Source organism: Pteropus alecto, unplaced genomic scaffold, assembly GCF_000325575.1.
Source record: "Pteropus alecto unplaced genomic scaffold, ASM32557v1 scaffold152, whole genome shotgun sequence".
Classification (NCBI taxonomy): Eukaryota; Metazoa; Chordata; class Mammalia; order Chiroptera; family Pteropodidae; genus Pteropus; species Pteropus alecto.
The window spans coordinates 12157889-12180955 of NW_006432227.1; the positions used below are offsets into that span (position 1 = coordinate 12157889).

The 23067-nt window shown below is 45.9% G+C and overlaps 1 protein-coding gene across 1 annotated transcript in view; it reads right to left on the reverse strand.

Annotated features, from left to right (window-relative positions):
• Window positions 1–23067, reverse strand: part of TRIO (trio Rho guanine nucleotide exchange factor) — a gene marked incomplete at its 5' end in the record, with an annotated part of 308650 nt that overhangs the window by 156468 nt on the left and 129115 nt on the right. Inside the window, 2 exons of the mRNA XM_025043545.1 lie at window positions 10870–11100; window positions 20682–20813. Of these exons, the coding sequence (XP_024899313.1) occupies window positions 10870–11100; window positions 20682–20813 (363 nt within the window). The remainder of the gene's footprint in view (window positions 1–10869; window positions 11101–20681; window positions 20814–23067) is intronic.

Consider the following 23067-nt stretch of genomic DNA (forward strand, 5'->3'; position numbering starts at 1 on the left):
AGTGGGGGTCCTTTCTGCATAGGGTTTAGCAAAGTTAGCAGTACATGTAAAGAAAATGACTTCGAACCTGAAGAAATCTCTGGTGGTCCTCTGTAAGGACCCTTACGGAACTGGCAGAAGCTGCGAGCAGAAGCGTGTGCACGAGGGAGGGTGGGGTGGGCATGGAGACCAAGCCTCGCAGTGGGCACTCAGGTCAAAGCGGCACGTTTACCTTATTACGATAGTTCGTTCGCTTCTGAACCCTGTCTGTCAACACCACCACTCTGCCAGTCAGCAGGAGGTCACACTATCAGAGTAATTCTCACTGGATCCGTTTGTACTCTGTCAACTCAGTCCACCCTCATTTCTAGTGCCCCATGCACAAGCGCAGGGTCCAGCTGTGTGCCCTTGGGCAAGTTTCTTATCACCTCTGCGCTGCAGCTTCCTTACCTGCTCAGGAGCGAGAACCGTGCCGGATTGTGACTATTCAGAGATACCTATGTTCAGCGCCTTGATTATCGGTGCGGCAAATACCTGGGACTTGTGCCATCCTACCCCGAAACCATAACCCACAGCAGGCTTCCCTCTAATGGTAAGCTCTTTATAGCACAGGCTACAAATATCCCAGAGCTTTTTAACTAGTGCACTTACTACATTATCTTTCTTTCCTGAGATGAGGGAGAGAAACCTTTAGGATCCCCATTAGTAGGTCGTGGGACGCTCACTGCCTGACTTCAAGGCAGACACGAAGCTGCTGAGTTCTTTACACCACAAGCCCTTAGTACAGATTTTAAAATACCTGTTTTAAAATTCTCTCCTAAAGAAATGTCTAACGACAACTTCAAGACATCTCAACCTCAAAGAATGGATTCAGTTAATGGAATGAGGCCAACAGCAGGCGAAGACAAGGATCAAATATTTTAAGAATGAAAATAACTTAGAGCTATATAAGTTAATACCTATGACACGGTCCACCTGCCTAGCAGATCTGCATAAAGGGCTGGGAGACTTTTTTTTGTTAAATCATAACTATAGTATGTTCTGTATATTCCTCAACTGTAAAAAGGAAAATGAAGCCACAGGTAAAGCAGCAAACCTGATGATTACTGGTAGCTCAACAGAGACTCGAAATTAGACACAATTTCAAAAAGTAAAAGATTGACATTATTTGGCATAAATGGTTGGAGAGAGCAAAAAGCAGTATTTTGACAATAATAATAATTTGTTTTGTAGGCCTAAGAAAAGTGTTTCGGGAAGCATGAGTTGGAAGTAAAAGCTATTATGAACCATCTGCTCAGGTCATCATGGTCATTTTTCTTTTATCAGTGGTTCCTTTAGACAAAAACTGTAAATACCAGGTGAAAGTATGTTTCCAACAAATATGAAAACAATTCAAAGAATAGTGTACAAATTACAAGCATTTTATTAAAAAGAGCAACAATCATGAAATCTAGCTCATATTCAAAACCAAACTCCGTGACATGCTTTTACTTTATAAGTCAGAGGGCATTTCTGGATTGCCAAGAAATTCTGAATCAATAGACTTGTCAAGGGAGCATTTTAAAGACATATCTGTGAAATATTTCAATATTAAAACAAAAATATTTGCAAAATAGGGGGCTTCCTCAACCTAGTCCAGCCAGCTGTCTCCCAAGCTCAGTTATGGCCGCTGCTGTCAGCACTCTGTATGCGACCTCAACCCAAGGAAGAACAAGACTGGCACAGGATTTGCTGCTTTGCTGCCAGACACAAGAAGGGTGAAAAAAGCAATTCCCACGGGCTACCTGGTTCAAGGCAGAAAGCAAAGCTGGGAGGCCAACCCCGGCTCCTTCTCGGTTCACAAGATGTGGCGCAAGACCACGCCTCTGCCGTCACTGCCCTCCAATAACACAGGACGTGGCGCAGAGACCACGCCTCTGCCCGTCACTGCCCTCCAATGACACAAGATGTAGCGCAGAGACCACGCCTCTGTTGTCACTGCCCTCCAATGCCACAAGATGTAGCGCAGAGACCACGCCTCTGTTGTCACTGCCCTCCAATGCCACAAGATGTAGCGCAGAGACCACGCCTCTGTTGTCACTGCCCTCCAATGCCACAAGATGTAGCGCAGAGACCACGCCTCTGTTGTCACTGCCCTCCAATGCCACAAGATGTAGCGCAGAGACCACGCCTCTGTTGTCACTGCCCTCCAATGCCACAAGATGTAGCGCAGAGACCACGCCTCTGCCCGTCACTGCCCTCCAATGACACAGGACATGGCGCAGAGACCACGCCTCTGTTGTCACTGCCCTCCAATGACACAAGATGTAGCGCAGAGACCACGCCTCTGCCCGTCACTGCCCTCCAATGACACAGAGTTCAGCGCAGAGACCACGCCTCTGTTGTCACTGCCCTCCAATGGACACAGTGACAGCCCAAGGTCAAGGAATGAGCCACCAACACTTGACACATGGATATTATCTCTTAGCCTTCAAATGTCAGATCTGCAGGAAGTCCTACAGATTGTTTAGCTTAACTCCCTGTTTGTAATTACAAGATTGAATATGATGATGGCAAGTATGATTATGCTCATTTCTTAACTAATAATGATGCTGCTGTCAGCATGGTGCTCTAGGGTGCTGTTGGCAAAAACTAGATAAGACCTCTGATACAGAACAGCCAAGAACACATTAAGCCAGTCTATTTTTATTGGTAATTCAGGACCCAAAGAGAATTCGGAGAAAATATACAAACATCTGTCAACTCCAGCTACTGTTTTAAAGAGACAATACTGTTTTCTGTCATAATGAGCCCCTTCTAAGTCACATTTTATGCATATAAAATGAAAATAAGCTCTTCTGAGTCTACATTCAGTAAAAAAAAAACCCCTACGATTACATGAAGCAAATGAAAAATAAAGGTACTGCTAAAATATTCTGCATTCTTTATATAAAAGAATTTTTCCAGTTGCAAAATATGAATATCCTCCCTGCCCTACATTCTCTACTGAACCAAAATTTACCTAGTTTCACTTATTTTAGTTACTTTTTGTTCAACCTGTTGGCTTTTATTTAAATCACTGGGGATGCTGATGTAGAAATGGAAATACTGTTTCCAGTTTCGCTCTTAACCAAGTGCCGCTGAAAGAGACATTTAATCAGAGGCTTCTTGATCACTGAATCAGTGGTATTTTAGTCATTATAACAAAGGATGACTGATCCACCAAGCAATGTCACTTCAAATTTGCTAAGTGTAAACAGGTGACCAAAAAGGAGGCCTTCGCGTAGGAACTGTTAATTTTTATTAACATCTGGTGTTTAGTGTTGCTGTGATGATATCCAATACTATACTATTAATTTATCCACAAAGTTTAAAATCACAAATGAAGGAATATTCTGAGTTTAAATTACTAGACTCCATATACCCATCCTATCTTAGGCTGCCTGACCCTTTTTTCCTGAAAGCTCGGAGTGTATTTTAGCCCTGAAGCCAGTGTCGGTCCCGTGAGCCCAGGTTAGCCACCAACGGCACAGAGAACACAAAGCCTGGGCCAGGTGTGAAGGGCTGGGCTCCGAACTGCTACTCTCTCCTTTGCTTTCTCCATTTCCATTTATCCACTCCTGAGATGACTGACTAAACTTCAAAGTGTTTTTTTTTTTCCAAAAAAGTCTCCTTCTTAAGTAGCTATTTTCCCTCCACAGTGATGGGTGGGCAGGCAACTGCAGCTTTTAAGAAAGGCCTTTCCTTGCCCCCATGCCAAAAGCCCCACTTAAATATTTAAGAAACAGGTCAATTCAATTTTACTCTGATTAGCTCACACGGGAAGCATCTCCCTCAGATCAACAACCGTGAAGCAGTTAAAAATCCACAAGACTTCTGGGAGCCTCGGCCAAGTCACGTGACTTTTTCGAGGCTCGGTTTTACCACCCGGAAAATGAGGGGCTTGGCCTGACACGATTGCAGGGGCTCTGCATTCTACGATGTGCACGGCATAACTCTTGCAGTGAAGAGAAACAGACATACAATTCATGCACATCTGAGGGAAGAAGAGGGTCCGCCATTCTCCGCTGCCTGACGGTAAGGATGGTTCCCCACCCCGGCCCCCACTTTTCTTTTTCTCTCTCTGCTGGAGCCTAGAACTCTCTGTTTCTTCATTCACTGTACTTCAAAAGTAAAATTAAGTTTTGTTCTAAAAATATACATAATTATTCTTAGTATGGAAAGATCTTTTTTAAATGGTTTCTAGAAGATTCCAAAGTATACTAAGCCTAATAATGCTCACTGGGAAAAAGGAGCTATCCAAAAACACAAAACCTCCAGAATCCTCCGTCAAGTCCCACTCAGCGAATGTATGATACAGAACCTAAATGCCCTGCACTGCAAGAGCTACTTCTGCTTCACGAACACATGAGCACATGAAGTGTCACCTCATGCCCCTTCCTGGTTTGAAGGGAACAGGCGAAACCTGAAGAAGGGCTCTGCAAGGGGCAAACAGGCTTCTAAAATTCTACATCATCCATCCATTCATCCGTCTACCTCCTCGACATATATAAATCACCGGTTCTCCTGTTTGTTACCCTAGTTTTAAATACATAAGCACATGAAATTGAAGGAAAACCGAAAAGCTCAGGAAGGGAGAGAGAGAAAAGAAGAAAAGCAGGCAGGTTGTTATTCACACAAACAGTTCCACGTTGGCTACTCCCAGGAAACCCCAGCAGAAGTATCGCTCTGCCAACACGAATTAATCCTTTTAGTCATTTTCTAAACTTTGACAAACTATGCATCTCGTTCCCCTCAACCTTTCAGGACTGACTCCACCGCACAAGAAGCAGGGCCCCCCACGGGGCCCCCACGGCCTCGGCCACGCCCGGCCACACTCCTCCAGGACAAGACCGCTCGCCTTTCCGGGGCGTCCTGCGGGGAGCAGGGCTGTGCGGCCGGGACAACAGAAAGCGCGATTTGGCCTGACTTTTTTTAAATGTCCTCATCGTAACGTTATTTATTTAAATGTAGTTATTTTGGTATTTAATTTTTTTTTAAAGGGAGGAAAAAACCCTGTATTTTCCTGATGGAATGAAATAGCTCAGAGTGGGAATATTTAGGCAACTTCCAAACATTTATTATTGACCTAAAGACAAAATATGATAAATTTGTTCTAAGAATTGTCTGTCAATTCTCAGTATGGAGTTGTCACAACGTTACTGCAGATAACGCATCAAAAACTATGAAATTACGGTAAAGTAGCGGGATTTATAACTCGGCCATTTAAAAACTAAAATGAAACCATCGAGTGAAAAAAAATATTTTATCATTCTCAGTTTGGAAATAAATGTAAAATAAAGTTATCCAAAGAAAATGTTCATAGGTCCAGATAACATTATCTGGGAAACTAAAGTTATTACAGATTAAGTCTATTTAACGAACCATACAAGTATGTGTATATACGCAGGCCGGATATGTGCACGCATGAAATCTTCCCTGCCAGCTAATCCCCTGGCACTTTCCTCTTGGGGGACCTGGCAATGTGCATGACACTCAGTAAGAAGGGGTCCCAAGCTGCTTGGGTTTGTTCTTGGCTCTGCCCACTCCTGGTCACCCTGGCTCTGGAGGCATGTGTGTCCTCGAGGGCTTGATGGCCTCAGTTTTCTGGTCACTTCTGATTTACCTCAGAACCCTGGGCTCCCGTGTCCGGTGCTACCGGCTCACAGTGCCAGCGCACACACCCTGCACGCTTGTACTGTGTCTGCTTTGGGGTAGAGATTCATCCATTTCCCAGCCCTTTTAACTTCCACCGGTGAACTTTCAGCTTTTTCCAGGCTGTGGTTACTAAGATGACTCTGACAGCCAAGTGTATCTGGCAGCCAAGTGTCTTCTGGGTTCACTAGGATAAAAGGTAATTAAAGCTGACTCTAAATTCACCATAAGATCCGCGGTTAGCCTGTCTGCTCTTAGCAGGTTCTCGGTCCCAAACACGTGCCCTCCACTTTCCTAACTCCGAGCAACTCTCAGAAAAGATACGATCCTCTAACCATTCTTGTGGGAATGGAAACTGAGGAGAATGTTACACAGCGAGCGCTACAGAATGGTTCTGGTGAGTGAGATGAGAAAAATCTACCCTCCTGATTTATATTAATAAACAAAGGGCAAATGAAGTTCAGGAACCTTCACTTAAGAGCTAAGTCCAGGGTAGGTGATGCCAACCCAGCGCCTGAGGCAGATATCACGGGGAGACAGATGGCTTTTGCTGGCAGAGGACAGCAGCCCAGGACCCAAGGTAAACCTGTGAAATCACTTCTCTGTAGCCCCGAAACCCGTTTCTTTGTCTCTCTGGCATGTCCTCCTGACTTCCCTCTCCTGCAGGAACTAGGCATTTAAGACTCTCACTTTGCATTCAAGTCTTTAATGTTTTAAAGATCTATTCACACTTGCGAAATTCCCATGCACCAAAATTATCCCTTCCTTCCTCAGCCGCCCCCAACCCCCCAGTATCGATCAAAGCTCCTCAGGCAGATGCCCTAGGTGGATTACTTGATTCCAATATAAGGCCAACCCTTCTCCATTCCAGAATAAATGAAGAAACTTTTCACCCAAAAGAAACTTTTAGCAAAATTGGGGAATGCCTTAACTTTCTTCATCTGTTCGTTTATTCACTCAAAAAATACTGATCATCTACTATCCCAGACACCTGAGACACACCAGGGAATAAAAAACACAGATGGCTGCCCCGTGGACCTCACATTTCTGCTAAGACCTCTCCATGACTCGCGTGGATGTCCACGACGGGAATGCCATCCACCCACCTCTCTCGCCCCCAGTGTGGCTCCTCGCACTGCATCCGTTACACTGCAACCAGAGCAATCTAAGCCGAGCAGCATCTGTCATCCACTGCCACCCCCACCCGGCTGCCCACAGCGTCGAGTCAAAATGCTCTGCATGCAGGCCCTGCACAGTCTGAACTCGATGTGCTGCGGCCGGGAAAGCAGAGAGGAAAGATCCACGTTAGTGAGCACCTGCAAAGCACCAAGACGAGCTCGGTGCCATACAGATGTCCCCTCACGTGGCCCTCAGAGCCATTCACGAGTCACTCCAGGCCCTGGCACCAATCCGCCGCACTCAGTCGAGGTTCACTGCGTCCCTGCAATGGTGTCCTAAATCTTACAGAAACAAGGCCCAAGCCTTCGTCGTGGAGGTCCCCTTTCCAGCACTAGCTCATGCCTCCCCACGTCTCCGTTCTGCCCACAGGAGCGGCTTCCTGGACAGGCCCTGCCCTGTGGTGTCTCTGCTCTGCTTGCACTTCCTGTTGCCCACTCCTCCACCTGCTGACCCTGCCCTTCTACTCAAACTCTGCCTCTCCCACGAAGATTTCCCTGGTGTTATGTGCACCTCTACTACAAGGCTCTATATTTCCTTCTATACTAGGCCCTTGATGTTTGAGAAGAATACAGACAAAGCTCTCAGGAATCCCCGAATCTGCATGAGTTGCTGAAGCACAGAGCTGTCCCCTTACAGTGCAGGCACAAGGGAGGCAGATCACAGATGAGGGTAGCTGGTTCTATTTACTCCCTCATTCTGGGCAGCACCTTGATAGGCATGCCAAACAGATTCTTTACGAAGATTATACTTGACAACAGCCAAAGACATAAATGATAAATCTGAGCGTGTTATGGTCTAATTTACGAGACTACTAAATCATCTACTCTTACTAGATCACAATTCCTTGAGCAAAGGAACTTTGAATGTCACACATTAAGATATCTGGGGGTGGGGAGAAGTGAAGTGTGGATGAAAAGAACCGAGAATGGACTGAATGTTCTTGACCATCTTTTCGGAATGTTAGTTAATGGCGCAAACATCAACCTGGAGAAAGTTCTTCCAGAGCTAACTCAGTGGAGATGACACACACACACACACTGGGGAAGCTGAGGGCTTTTTTAGGAGATCTCCTTGCCTGAGCTTGTTTTGGGGGAGTCAGCCCCGCACAGTGCAGACTTCCAAGGCTCATTCACCTCACCCGACATGCGGGGGTAACTAGATCCCACCCATTCAAGAGGCAGGTAACTGAACAGGTGAGCAGGAAAGCAAGTTTAATAGCTTCCTGACATGGATCACTTACAGACTATCATCCCACGTGGCCAAGTACAGCAAAAATAAACGATCCTGTTTTGCTAAACTAAAGCACACTCTAAACTGAAAAACACCGCCTAACAGTAACCCAAGTGTTCGTTAATTCAACCACACATCTGCTGGGGGGCTGCTCTACCAGAAAACATAACGTGATGGGACGACGTGTACTCTTTGATGATTAAAAAATATGACGCAGTCTTGATTTTATTTTTACGTTAACAATGGTTAAGTAGCTAGCATGCGTATTTGGGCCAATTTCCCACTCCCCAAGCCCATCCTTTGATCTGGACAAGTGCCAAGTGCTATGCGAAGTAGCTTCACCTGGCCCCACACCACAGCTCCTGACTCCCCACCCGAAACCACCTCCGCATAGAAATCATGACATTGCCTTTGCTTGTTATGGAAAAATTACCCACTAAAACAAAATTACTAGCGTTTCAAAAACCAATCGCCATGCCGCAGCCCTCCCTGCCCCGCGCCCTCCACAGCAGGTAGACACCGTTAACAGCCACGCACCTTTCGCTGTCCACAGACGCGTGCACACGCTTCTGAGGGCTGTTCTCATGGAAACGTCCTCATTCCAAACCTATCGTGTGGTGAGCTGCTTTTCTCTTTTCTCCATGGCATCTACAGATGCCGTGTAATCACCCCGAACCACCAAACCAAAATCACCTGCGGGATCTCTAGTTGGCTTATTATGTTTTTGTATTTACACGTTTATCTTCCGCTGATGTCTTTCTAAAGTACTACTATGTTTTCCCTCATTTATTCTCAGCTAACCTCTCCTACTTCATGCTCAATATGGCAAAAATGTCCACGTGTTGTAATTTCTTGAGTTTCAGAAACACATTCTTGGTTCGCATGGATTCTTTTGAGGTCATGTTCGCTTTGCTTCATCTTATCAACTTTGCTCCTTGCTTCCCAAGTCCAGCCAAAGAACAATTTCCTGTTTGCATAACAAGTCTAAACCATTTCTGATCACTTAATCAACAAAACCTTTCCCTTAAAGAGCAATCACCTGTTTTCTGTGGAATGCTAACAGGACCCTGTATGCACTGTGCACTGCAAACATCTTCTCCTGCAGACATCCACCCAACCTACGTTCTTGAGGAAAAAAGCTAGCTTAAAGAACTGGCCTCCTTATTGTCATAATTACCTTTTTACATACAAAAATTGATGTCTGCTATTTTCCAATTCAAACGCATTAAGTATTTGGCACTAAATGAGATGGCTATGCCCCGCAGCCTATTGCCATAGGCTCCTCTGCTCAAGCCTCCCAGACAAAACGGTCCAGTGAACGGGGTTATTCTTATGTGAAAGGGGCCCCAAGGAAATTTAAAGGGGGACCTGCAGCTGCTGCTTCAGACACAAGTTCAGAATGTGTGTCGTCCAGGGATGGGTGATAGACACTTGATCAAAGGACTGAGGTGGGCAGGAAAACCCTTTAATAATTACATTTAAACTACTAACAGTTCACGGTTTATGAAAGTTTCTGGACACCAAGGAAAAACAGTAATCATGCTTTCAACCTTACGACTTCAGTTCTAACTCCTGGGCTTTGACCCTGCCCCCCTTTCGCTCCTTGCTTTATATTCTTTCTCTGGCAATTAACTCCTTTGACTAAAACAACATTGCAAAGAAGCATGAATCACGTCAAAATCATCGTCCCTAAAGCATTCTGTACATGCAATCTTCAGAGAACGCAAAAACCAGAAGTAGAATCAAAACGCTGTCGTGAAAATTAAAAACTATGCCACGATTAAAAGTATTCTGAACTCACCAGATCCTGCTGCGGGAGGAATAATGGCCAATAACCAGTGGAGAACCTATGTGTTTATCAGAATGTGGCCTGACTTTCCACAGCCTCAGCCCACTCAGTAGAAAACCCACTCACCTTCCGATGAGGCTAGTCGGGAGGAGGGGGGTAGAGAGTGAAAGCTGAGTTCCTACGTGTCCGAACAACCACCTGGGCTCCTGGACGCCCAGGGGGAAGAGTGGCTTTGTTCCAGACCCAGCACTGTGGCTTCACGTCAGCGGCCTCGCTGCCAGGAGCATCCCTGCACCCCCAGAACTCCTTACCCCCGAGGTGATGCCTCAGTCACGCCCTTGCTTTTCCCTCTCTTTTAGAGCAAGGACACAACTATTATCTTATTTATCACTAAAACTGTATCATATTTTATACGCCCCCCGTTTTAATCCTTAAAACCCTGGTCGCAGGACAAACGTCCTTACTCCATAATAAGGAGACAAACAGTATGGGACCTGGGCTTACTCTTATTCTTATAACAACAACAACAGAAAAAGGGATGTCAACTGCTTACGAATGAAGAGCCACTTTTCATCAATCAGACAGCTGTTTATTACGCCCCTACTGTGCTCCATGGACTGCACTACCTACCAGATGGAAAGAGGCACGATTAGCTCATTGCTGGAGTCATCGGACAGCGGACAGACCTACATTATAACGACACCCCAGTGTAAGCACCGCTGCCATTATTCTCATAAATAAACATAACTGCGAATGACCTGTTTCAAGACGAAAACTCAGAGTCCCAGTTAAGGCCCAGGATCATCTCACGCGTTCCCCGCGCACGAGCTAGTGCGTGGCCGAGAGCAGCCTGAGGCGGGTTCTCGGAGCCCTGCCTCCCCCGCACGGTGACCAAAGAGGCCGTGTGTGTTTTCTCTCTCCTATCTTCGTCTTCCACTCTCTCCACCAGCACAGCGAAGGCGGGTGTGACGGGCGCTCCCCCCGCCCGGACTCTAACTCCAGATCGCCCCCCGCTGGACGAGCGCTGCATCCTGCTGGAAGACACACAGCTGCAGCCGCTGGTGCAGCCGGACCTTGCGGTGCTGCCAGATGTTCTCGAGCTGCCGCTGGTGGTGCAGCACCTCGTGGATGACATCGAGGACGTGGTGCACGGCCTTGGAGTAGTTGGCGGAGGCCGTCAGGGAATCGGAGCTGCCGGGAGTCAAGGGCCGCTGGAGCTTGTCAAGGAGTGACTTCCCGTCCTGGCTCACCTGCCCGGAAAACGGACGAGCGGTTATCAACGAGAGATCATCCCAGATCTGTGGCTGTACCCCGGCCACGCTGCAGACACACATGGGCGCACACACGCGCATGTACGCACACTCACACTCACAATCACAAACCGCGGTTCTACGCTCAGAGCTATATTTAATAAAGAACAAAATAACATTAAAATCAAATCCATCAGTTAGTTATCCAACGACACCTCGAAAACAAATGTGGTAAAACACCGAGTTAAAAGAACATTCATTATCATAAAACACTGTAGTAGATGCTACTCTTAATGAATAAACATAGTATTTTGCCTTAAATGACATGTCAGCTGGTATAAAATTGCACTGCTGGGATATCTGTGAATTAAATTTATAAAGTAATTACTTTCTCTTGAGATGTTACGTTAGAATACAACGATCACAGTGGAGCGAATTTTGATGCTGAATCTTGAAACCTCAGTTTAAAAAAAATCAGCAATTCAGCACCAGGCAAGGAATATGTCCATAAACACTCTGACATAGTTGCATACAACATTACTTCACAGAATAAAAAGAAAAATTTAAATGCCATTTTATTTGGTTCATTAACTTAAAAAAGTAATGTTAATTAAAGCATCATCATCTTCTAAAAGAGATGTCAGCTCATATGATGGCAGTTAACGATCGAAGCGCAATTAAATGAAAGCGTGCGGACTAACCGAAGGAAGAGGGAGAGATACGGAAAGAAAAGCATTATGGATTTTTCATTTTACGTGATTCTTAAGACTTAGGAACGTTTACGCCAGATGTGGTAGAAAAAAATGTGCCCTGATCAGACAATAAAAAGGGCACGTGACCCGTACAGTAACTGGGTTGTGTGATTCCAGGGCTTGAGGCCGCGTCGCTGAGATTTCAGCGTTCAGACGCTTCTAAATCTTAGAACCTCGGCTTTCCACCCAAAGGAGGAGCGAACAGGAGCCTTGTTACAGAACAGGGTTCAGGGGCAGGCCCTCCGGATAAGGAGGCACAGGCTAGCGCGGGAAGCCTCTAGCAACCCAGATCTGGCTGCAAGCGAGAGAGTGTGGAATTTTCTAATCTCTTCCTTTAATCCTCTTGCTGCGTTAAGTCGTGCTGGAATGTAACATTTTTTCCCAATAACTGCTTTCAAGATCTTTGTTCAAAGTGCTGACTGCTCCTTATGAAGGCTGGCTATCAGCCTTCATAGATTAAAATTGATCCACCACACCAAGATGGTAAAACTTAAGTGAAAACAAGCCAGGCAGACGTAACCAAACAAAACAGGTAAAAAAAGGACCACCTGGACCACTGAGCCCGGGTCAGGCACACGTGGAAACAAAAAGAATGGGAATGTAAGTCTTCGAAAGCAGGGAGTTGCCCCAGAAGTTCCTGGAACTTGAGTGGGCAGCCAGTGAGTGACCTGGGGGAGGGACTCACAGTGATGGATTCAGAGAGGCAGGATAATACCTTAAAATAAATGTCCTGCTTTTTGTAATTATCTCAGAAAGGCTCTATTTAACATGTAAACATACAGTTGTTATTGTTTATTTTTTTTTCTTTTTCTTGCCTATTTATAACATACACTGATTTTTCTGGGAAGGCAATTACCATTTACCAATTACCAAAGCAATGCAGTGCTTGGTTTTCCTTAGAACTTTACAGGAGTTGCTTTTGCACAATATCAGCATGATAATACCATGCTCAGTACAAGTCACCAATCCACCACACGTCCGGTCTGCATCTGTAGCTGCCATACTCACGATGGTTTCACATATATGGTCAGCATCTGAATATCTAATTTTTTCTCTCCTAGTGTCCATGTAACTTAGGCATTTACGAATTGAAACACATTTTATCATAATCACCTTTTGTCTCTAATTTCTATGTAGCAAACATGTAATTTATATAGATGTACATATGTAAACTTCACATGATACATTATTATCCATCCGTTTTATTGCAGCAGGCATCATAAACATTTTGTGAAGCAATGGGGGTGCAGTATCTCTTAGGACTGAGAACCAGTACTCCGACTCACGCATTTATTGTGTACAGAGCCTAGAAAGAATTCCTTACAAACATCTGGTCTACGTCTTACTCCTTAAAATGTACAGAAGTCAGGAAATGTACACCAGAGCATATGGTTTGGTGAACATGTGTCAGATATAGATTAGAAGGTGTGGCAGAAACCGACAGCTGCCTCCTCATAGTCCACTAGCCCCTCCTTGATAGCCAAACCCCTATGTTCAGGAACAGTAATACCACAGCTGTAAAACTCATTTCTCAGCTTTGCTTACAAATAGAAGTGGCCAATATATAGAAGTAAAAGATGCTGAAGGGGGCTTCCCGGAAAGTAACTGTTTAGGAGGCTGAGCAGGCTCATTCCCCTTTGCCTCTTTCCCCTCCCTAATGCCAAGAACTTAGTGGAGATGGCTGGTGCTTCAGCAGTTATTAATGACCTTGAGATAGCCTTAAGGACGGCAGCCCACCTGCTAAAAGAGGCCAACCAAAAAGACGAAAGGATCCAAAAATCCTCTTACTGCCAGAGCTAGCACATCAGCCCTGGAATGCCAGCACTGGCAGAAAGCAAACTTTTATCTTAAGTCATTGTTTTGGATGTTAGAACAGCAATACAAGATGACAAATGGGTCCTCAGCCCTCACCAAGTCTCCAAAGGCATTTATGTAACATCATTCATAATCTACTACTGAGAAGGAATAAATAATCTCAGCAAGAATATTACAATGATTATGTTTTTCCTTGGATGTCTTTGTAACTGTTTAGCAGAGATGGAGAGCAGATATTATTACTGGGTTAGGACACCATGCTTGCTCATGGGGGAGGGGGGAGGATGGCTGCGAACAAATTCCTTAACATAAGACAACTCATTAAGCAAAGCTTTGCCTTCCTGGAACTCCAAGGCAGGAATTAAGGTGTCTCTGTTGGTGCCACTGGCGGTACTGTCACTTCGTGGTAGAGACTGTGGCAGCAGAAGTAGCATAAAGATTCTGGGCAAGAAAACGACTCTCACATCCACCAAGACCAGACAGCATGCAACCCCAAAGGGCATGCTCAGATATCACATTTCTCCAGTGAACTTTTCAGAAATGATCCTATTTTATTTCAGTCTAGCTTTTTTAGATTTGTCAACTTGAAAGGTATTATTCAAGCACGTAAAGGACATATGTATGTATTTTAGTAATTTTAGCAAAATATCTTTGTCTTTGTAAGTATGCTAGAATTTTATGAAGACTCCTGTCCCATTGTTTGGAAATAAAGATTTTTTTAAATGGTACAGAATAGCCAGAAGAAAATTATTAAGAGATTGAAAAGCATATGATGCAGCTTTGAATTTCTTAGGACCAGGCGAATGAATTTGCTTAAGTTATATGTTTTGTCTAAAAATGTTTGTAGCTTTTAGGCAGTGAAACCCTGTCCCACAGGGGAACAATAGCTGCAAAACAGTAAATCAACCTTTATCATCAAAAAGCAGAATTTCCACTGTAATATTTGAACAGATCGAACTGTGTCATTTTTTTATTCTGCTCTTTGTTCTTAAAATAAAACGCTTGGGGACTTGAATGGCAATGGAAGTTACATTTTACAAAGATTAACATTTTATAAACATATGAACTCAGATGCTCGAATACTTAAATGAGTTAAGAGAAATGCAAGTCTAACCAAAGGAAAAAAAATCAAAGTTTAAAAGTTTACCATAACAAAAGTAGGCTTGTTCCTAATATTTAAGAGAAAAATTAACTGTTTAAAGTCTATAACAATAGTCTGGTTCTTGAATGTTTACTTTTAATGACAACTGCAGGTGAGATCTGTCACTTGGATTCCTGTATGCCACCTTAAAAATGTTCCAACAATCCTCACAGAGACTGGCCTATTCTCATTCTGGTACCTGATCTCTATGTTCTCCACTAACTCGGATAAGCACTAAGAGTCTCTGGCAAGAATATTCTTCAGCTGCACAAAGTAAGAATGTTGCTCCGAGCTAAGAGAATAATAGCTGGAGATTAGTGCTGACGATTGCAAAAACCACCACCCAAAGACCAAATATGACCCATGATATGTCGACTAGGTCCAAATGTAGTGATGTAGGTCTGAAAGTAGTAGGTTCTTCCCAAGATATAATTCAGATACACAAAATCAAGGCATAGTTAGAATTGACTACACTCAGCCCACCATAAAGAAACGGCAGCCCTTCTTCAAAACTTCTATGTAATGAACTGCACTATTTGCACTGACCCAAACCAACATCATCAGTTCTGCAGGGCTGGGCTCGCCGTGGCCTGCGGAGCACGTCCGTGCTAAGCCTGGGCAGTCACCAGTGACCTTTCCAGCTCTTGTGTTATGTTCTCAAATCAAAGTTCCTACAAAGCAGGAAAGTGAAGGAGGGTCAGCATATGAGTACCCAGCTCATTCTGCAGCCGCGACTGCCACTCCTTCCCCAGACAGGTGAACACTGGTCTCAGAGGAAGGAGGCTACACCTGCCGTTAAGAGGGCTACACCATCCCCGCCTTCAGAGTTTGGCTGTTCTCTGCAACTGTTCTTTCTCTGGGCAGAGTTCTTAGAAATCAGCCTCTAGAGGTCCATCCTATTTCTTTCAGTTATCAGGTTTCTTACTCAAAACGAGATCAATCTACCTATGCTTGCCTCTCCGAAACCTCTACCTGGGATTGTCAGAAAGGAAAAACCAAAACAAGACCGAAACAGGAGCCTGTTGGGGCAGCCCAGTGACTTAAGTGAGATGTGTGCAGAGAACACACATGTTCTGTAGATTCCACCTGGGCTTGACCTTTTTGGCTCCTATGTATCAAGGCCTTGCAAAGTCTCGAGCTGAGTTTAGGGGGAGGGAGAGAGACTGGGCACCATCTGTCGGGTCTCACGCTATGCCTAACATTGACTCCAGCGTCCTGTGTATCCACAGCAATGCTGCAATACTTAATAAAGCTTCGAAACAACTGCTTCATAGAAGTTACTCTGTAGCAAGGCAGACCAGCTTCCACACACACGTTTACCATTGAGATGACTCCTTTTGCTGTTTGTTTTTCTCACATGCTAATTGACACTAATCACACCATCACCCATTTGTCCAGTGCCTTTAAAAAGGAGCTGGACCAGCTTTGCAGGCAGCGAACCGGTCATTTCACGAGAGCCTGTGGAAGGGCCCAGGAGGTCAGTAAGCTAAATTGAGAAACTGATGCAGAAGCGAAATCCCCGAGGTCACACTGGATCAGTGCGGGCCCAGGCCAACGCGGCGCTTCACCTTTCTCCTCCGAGAACTGCTGCCCACGGCTGCGGCGACCAAGACCTCCAGCAGGTGCGTGGACGCTCACTCACACACGGTCTTACTCGCAATTCAAGTGCCTGGCGTTTGGGTGTTTAGGATGGCGCGGGCATGCTGAGATAATCATTTGTATGAATTTAGTTTGTTGAGAAAGTAGTCGATGAGTTTGCTTCCTTAAAATGTTAAAAATGACCATTCTATATGCTGTTTCTAAAACTAGGGCTTATGTTTACATTGCCTCACTCTCCTGCGATCAACTACATCAGACAACATGAGCCCCACACCTGGCAAGCTGAAGCAAGAGCATGTTTACGAGGCACAGGTATACTCCTGTTGCTGAAACGCAAACAGGAACAACAAGTCTAATTAAAACACAGAAAAGCAGATGTTTGTGTCTTGGAAAAAAGTGCTGGAAAGGTTTCTCACTGCAAACTTACGCCATCAGGGACTAGAAACTACAGACACGATTTAAAGACAAAAATTGTGGGGGGAAGGGAGGGAAGAAAAGAAAAAGGAAGAGCAAGCCTTGCTTATAAAATTCCTACTCCTAAATGACCCTGGAGCCATGGCAGGGGCTCAGTGAACTTCTGTAGGATGAGTCTCCAGAGAAGACCCACAGCCCTTTAGGACAGGGGAAGGAGCCGCTCTCAGTGAGGTCTGTAAAACATCGCATCGGTCACTAAGGGAAGCCCATTGAAAATGGGGATTCATTACCTCTGGGGCCGAGCATGAGAAGCTGCACTTTTAACTGGCACACTCAAGTCAGAACGCCACTGATTTAGGAAAGAAGAGGATCACGTCAAAAACAGGAGCGGTCCTTCCCGTCCCGTCTTTCTTCTTTCTCCCCTCCTGGCTTGGAGAAAATGGTGCCGGGGTCTGAGGCGGGGAGGGGTGGAGGTGCCCGGCTTTCTACGAACGTTGCGGGGGAGGGGTGCAGAGAGGCCAGACAGAAAGGTCTGGACACTGAGAAGTCTGAACAAATATACTGAGTACACAAGTCAGTCAATACCGTGAGGATAAAGGGAACCGGCTTCCTTGCTGTCTGAGAAGGAATTTACAAACAGAGTGGGAAAAGCTGGAAAGAACCCCGAGGTATCGGATTAGAAATGGAAATATTGGTACGAATACACGCGGTATTAAAACAGAGACAGACGCAGACAGGCACAGTAGTAGTAGCTGGGGATGGACGGACGCCTATCGACATACATCCCGACGCCGTCTGCTCAGAGGGCCGAGAAGCGTGGACATCTCACAAGCAAACAAGCACTCTTTAGCCCCCATATCTTGGTTCTTAAACACCACACAGCAGCACAAGGAACCAGAACTTCTTGGTGAAAAGGCTCATCTCAGGGATGAGGCAGGGGAAGAACTAGAGAAGCCTGGGAACGTCTTGTTATGCTAAAACGTAATACTCGAATGAGGACGTATCACACACAGGCGCACACACGCGTGCACACACACACGCGCGCACACACACGTGCACACACACGCGCGCACACACACGGGCTCCCACTGGCCAAATGTGGACAACTTAGGGATCAAAATGGAGTATTGGATTATAACCCATTGAATTTAATAAGATTTCGTAAATTTATACTGAAATAATGAATGAGTGAATGAGTGAATGCGTGAATGAATGGGAAAATAAAGCTCTTTCTTATGGTAGAAAAGGTCACCTAATCAATATATAAGGAATGATCGAAGTAAGTGCCCATCATCGGACAGCCGTCACAGTGGCAGCTGATGTGGGCAAGAACCGCCGGCGGATGCCAAGGCCGTGGAAAGAATTCTGCTGAGGAACAGACATTGTGCGACATCGGCATACTTCCCCACGAAATACTCATCGGAGACAAACTTCACGATGGTGATTTCATGTTGGAGGAATCCTGCCGACACCAACCCCATCAAGCGGTCAAGGTTAACATCACCAGCTGCGGCAGGAGTCTGCATCCTGTGCCCCTGCTGTGACATTCGACTCCAGTCAGCCCATGGGGAAAACTGGGTGGGCAGGAAGGCTGAGGGTCACCCCACAGAATGAAAATGTCCCACTGTGAAGGAGGCCGACGAGATGTGCCCAGCACAGTGATGCGGCTGCTGGACAGCGCCCGGGGCCGGGATCAGCAAGGCCAGGGGTGCATGGGAGGCGATGGGCAGGATGGTCTTGCACTGGTGCTGATGTGAGGACTGGAGGGAGGGAAGGAGGGAGAGGGTGGAGCAAATGTAGTAAAATACGAAAAACCGGGCACTCTGGGTCGACGGAACGTGGGAGCTCTCTGTTCTAACACCGTCCTGTAGCCTGAAACTATTTAAAAATTTCAATAATTAAAAAGGCAAAAACAATTCACTTTGTTCTACTGAAAGTCTTTGCTGTTCATCCAGTTCAAAGTACTGACTCCTTTGGTTTCCGGCTCATTTGCAAACATGTTTTAGGCTAAAAACTGTGGTTTAACACCCCGATCTGGGAAACCATTTCGACTGCCATCAAATTAACTTATTAGTGCCAACTGAAAATCAAACGAAACTGCGCCATAGGTAAACATAAGTTTCCTTGTCAAGATGCCCCATTTTTCCAGACTATAGGGATAACGAAAGAAAATTCTGTACTCTGCTAGAAGTGTCCAGGGCAAGAGGCAGACTGAACTGGCCGGCTGGGCCGGAGGGTGGCACCGGCCAGCTCAGGCCGTGCAGGCAGAGACTACAGCAGCTCCCGCCGACCCCCTTGTGTGCGAACTACTGACTCCCACAGCCGTCCGCAATCGAAAAGCAGCTCCCCGGAAAATCTCAGTAAGAGGAGTGAAGGCCTCCTTAGGCCGCCATGGATAACAGGGTCATACACCATGTGTCACAGGTCAAGATGCGACAACGCACAGCAGGTATACTAGCAGGGGAAAGAGCTGAATGCTCTTCTGAAACTCATGAAATCCTCGTGAATCAGTGTAATAAAAAGTTACAGACCTGTTAAATTGTTATTTTTACTATAAAAAAAGCTACCTCTTATATAGTTCCTAATAAACTAGACAATCAAATCACCAAATAAGCATTGGATGCAAAATTAAGAAGCATAATGAGAGATGACTATTTTTCGATTCCACGGACGACATGAAATAGTGCTTGAAAGAAAAAGGTGGCTAGAGAAACAAGCAGGTGTCAGCTTCCGTGGAAGGGGCTGTGGCCGCACCGCGGGACGGCATCACAGTGCCTGACGCAACTGCTCAATTCGCCTTTGGGCACTGAGGGGTCAGGAGACCTGGGCCCGAGGACATGGGAGTGACCGCTGTGTGGTGAAGCAGGAAGTGCCAGACTAAAAAGCAAATGGCCAATTTCTTCCCCACAACTTTCACCAGCGGATGTGGCTCAAATCGAGGAAGGCTCGGATTTAAATATTTACTAAACGGTTACTCAGCGCCCAGAACTCGAAGAGGCTGGAAACGTTTCTTACTGCAGCGCCCAGTAATAATCCTTACAGACGCTGACCAGGAGAATGGAGAAGGCACGCGCCGAAGTCCTACCCACTCCCAGACGGGACTCTAAGACCTGGACGAGAGGGACACGCCTCGACCCTGCTACAGCTGTCGGCATCCCTGTGCCCGGCGCGTGATGCGGCACGGCCCGCCTGGGCTCATGTCCCCACCGCCCCACCCCACCTCCTGCAGCTCCTGACCTGGCTCGGGCCAGCCCGGCACTGCGCCCCTGTCGCCTCTTGTGTAACGGCGGGTGAATAACGGTACGTGCCCCAGAGTTGTGAGCATCAAACAGTGATTACGTAAAGTCCTTATGACACGGAAGAAGGTGTCAGAAAATAAAACAGGGACACATTAAAGAAATAAGTTACCCGCAAATAAGAAGACATGACACAGGATTCCTGAAGCAGCGCGTACGCTGACGTGCTCGAGGAATCGACGTGCTCTGCAGCGCAGGGCGCGAGGCTGCCCCAGGGCTGCCTCCTTCTAGACGGTCTCACTCAGGAAGATCCCGTGGGGTCTGGCTAGGCGGAACGGCACGCAAACACGCACTTCCTGACGTAGGCAAACACTGATTCCATTTATCGGATCAGAGTACAGGCGAATGTCACAGGGCCGTGAAGAGTTGGCTCGCTGCCCGCCATCCTGTTTCACGCACTTTTACCCCCCACTCGGGTTCAAAAGTGACAATAAAATTGTAATTTAGCTCAAAATCATAAGTTTGTTCTAGGCTAGCCAAAACTTCCATTTTTTTCCCCCAGTGTTCTGGGCCATGACATTATAGTAACGTGGCTTAGCGACGGAAGCAGCACCGGCCACTCACCTCGGAATACGCCAGGGTGACATGCTCGTAGACGCCCTGGTGGTGGTGGATGGCGTCCTCCAGGTCCTGCAGCTCCGAGGGGAGGTCCACCTCGCCACAGGCTTTACACCACGAATCCACGTTGCTCATGTACTTGGAAGGTCACAAAAAAAGAAAAGATCATGTCTATCAATGGCAATTTATAGAAGTGGATGTTTTGTAACGTGGTTTAGAAATAACGGAAATCGAGAGAGATTCTAAGAACATGGCATGGCTGGATCTCTATCTATCTCAAACAGCTTTGAGTTCTCAAACTGGATTCCTGGACTCCACCTGAGTTCAGGTTCTAGCAGAACTGGGGCTGGGCTCTGACGCCTGCAGTTGAAGTGACAGCCTCATGTGACTCTGGACCACGTCTGGCAGTACACCTGGAGCAACTCTGCCTTGCAGCATCTGTTCTGGGCGTCCTGGTAAATTTTCCATTCCACGTTTGAATTCACGTTTCCAACTGCCCTATCCTCTTAGCGCACAGGGCACAGACATCTCATCCACCTGCTCCGCTCAGTCTCGGCAAGACACACACAGCCAGGTGCAGCTTCTAGGGGAGCTGCCTGCAGCCTTCCTGCTTCCCTCCCACATTAAAATGCTAATGGTGAGGCATCTGAAGTCATTTACCTAACACAGGAAGAGCAAGGGGCCCATTTTTCTACACTTTCAAAAGCAAGTACACACAAGATCAAAAGAACACCAAGTGAAGGCCCCAGAACACCTCGCTGTGGCCCCCGAGCCTAAGGGGAGGCTGAGGGAGGCAGCTGGATCACTCAGGTCTTCCCTACTTTGCAGTAAATAAGAAGTGTCAGCTGCAGGCCACCACCCCCGGCTGCTGCCTGCCATTCCAGCCTCACCTCAGTTTTCTCCACTGCTACCCCCGCTTCCCCAGGATTCATCAATAGCTGAGGAACCACTGTCAAATTTCCTAGGGACAGCCTATCAGCACCCATCACGGTTAAGTATCAAAGGCAAGCGACACAACACCCAGTTAAAGACGCTAATTCCATTAAGTCAAATAGACATGGACACATTTCCCCGGGTTTCACCCCTTTTACTCCAGTTCCTTATTATCTTTCTACTGAGCAAGAAACAAGAAGGTGACTACTGGAAATGGGGTCACCGACCTGACACAAGGGAACGAGGTGATTCTCTTAAAAATGAGGATAACTTCTCAGGTACTTATGCCATGTTTAGGAACGAAACAGACAGGTCACCCAAGCAACAGTCGTTTATAAAAATCTCATTATTAACGTGTTGGCTCAGAAAGATATCTGTATGCAAATCTTAGGGCTCGAAACCAATTTGTATGGCATTAGGTGTCATCTGATAGCATTCGGTTTCTGACGGCTTTGAACATGACTAAACCTACATGAGCACGCGGAATATCCTCACTGCCCCCAGCACAGTGTCTTCCTAACATCATCGGGAGTACAGAAACGGTAATAAATCGCTCTACGCCCCATCCCCCCACTCACACTCAGGCATATTTCTCCGCAAACATGACTAAACCTACATGAGCACGTGGAATATCCTCACTGCCCCCAGCACGGTGTCTTCCTAACATCATCGGGAGTACAGAAACAGTAATAAATCGCTCTACGCCCATCCCCCCACTCACACTCAGGCATATTTCTCCGTATGGCTGGGGAGGCGTGTTCTATGAATGTGTCAGGTTGTATGATGCTAAGTATTCTTCATCTTTACTTCACTCTCTTACATTACTGCGTTTAACACCAATTATTAAGTTACTGTAAACCTTTTTCAAATACGAATTGACTGAGGTTAACCATCATTAATAAATCATCAGGTCATGTCAGCAATTAATTGCTTCTACACACTGGCCACTACAAAACACCCAAAACAGGGTTACGGCATATTTTTAAGAGGTTAAAATGCTTCTAATATACCAAGGTGAAGTTTTAGTTATATAATTTTACAAAAGCAGAAGTGACAGACTAATATATCAATGTATCATAATGAATATTAAAATGTTTGTTTTAATTCCAATTTTTAAAGCAAAGAAAAGAGAAATATTTGAGAAGTTTTACATATGCCTGTAGTAAAAGTAGCTTACTTATAATTTAACATAGCCTGAGAAGGTACTGATTATATTCACCTGAAAAAATGGAGCTGGGTTCTAAATACATAGGGAAGGACGGCTTGCCACGAGGGAATTTTGTGGAAGGATTCTGCACGTCTAAACTTACGGGGTTAACACATCCCAGTGACGGAAATAAACCTGGCCTCGGTCTAGCGGGGACTTCTGCATAATCTTTGTCTTGCTGCGACCGAAACCCTGGATTCCAGAGAGTGAACTTGAATGCTTTCTGAAAGGCTGAACACCCAGAGGCTCAGC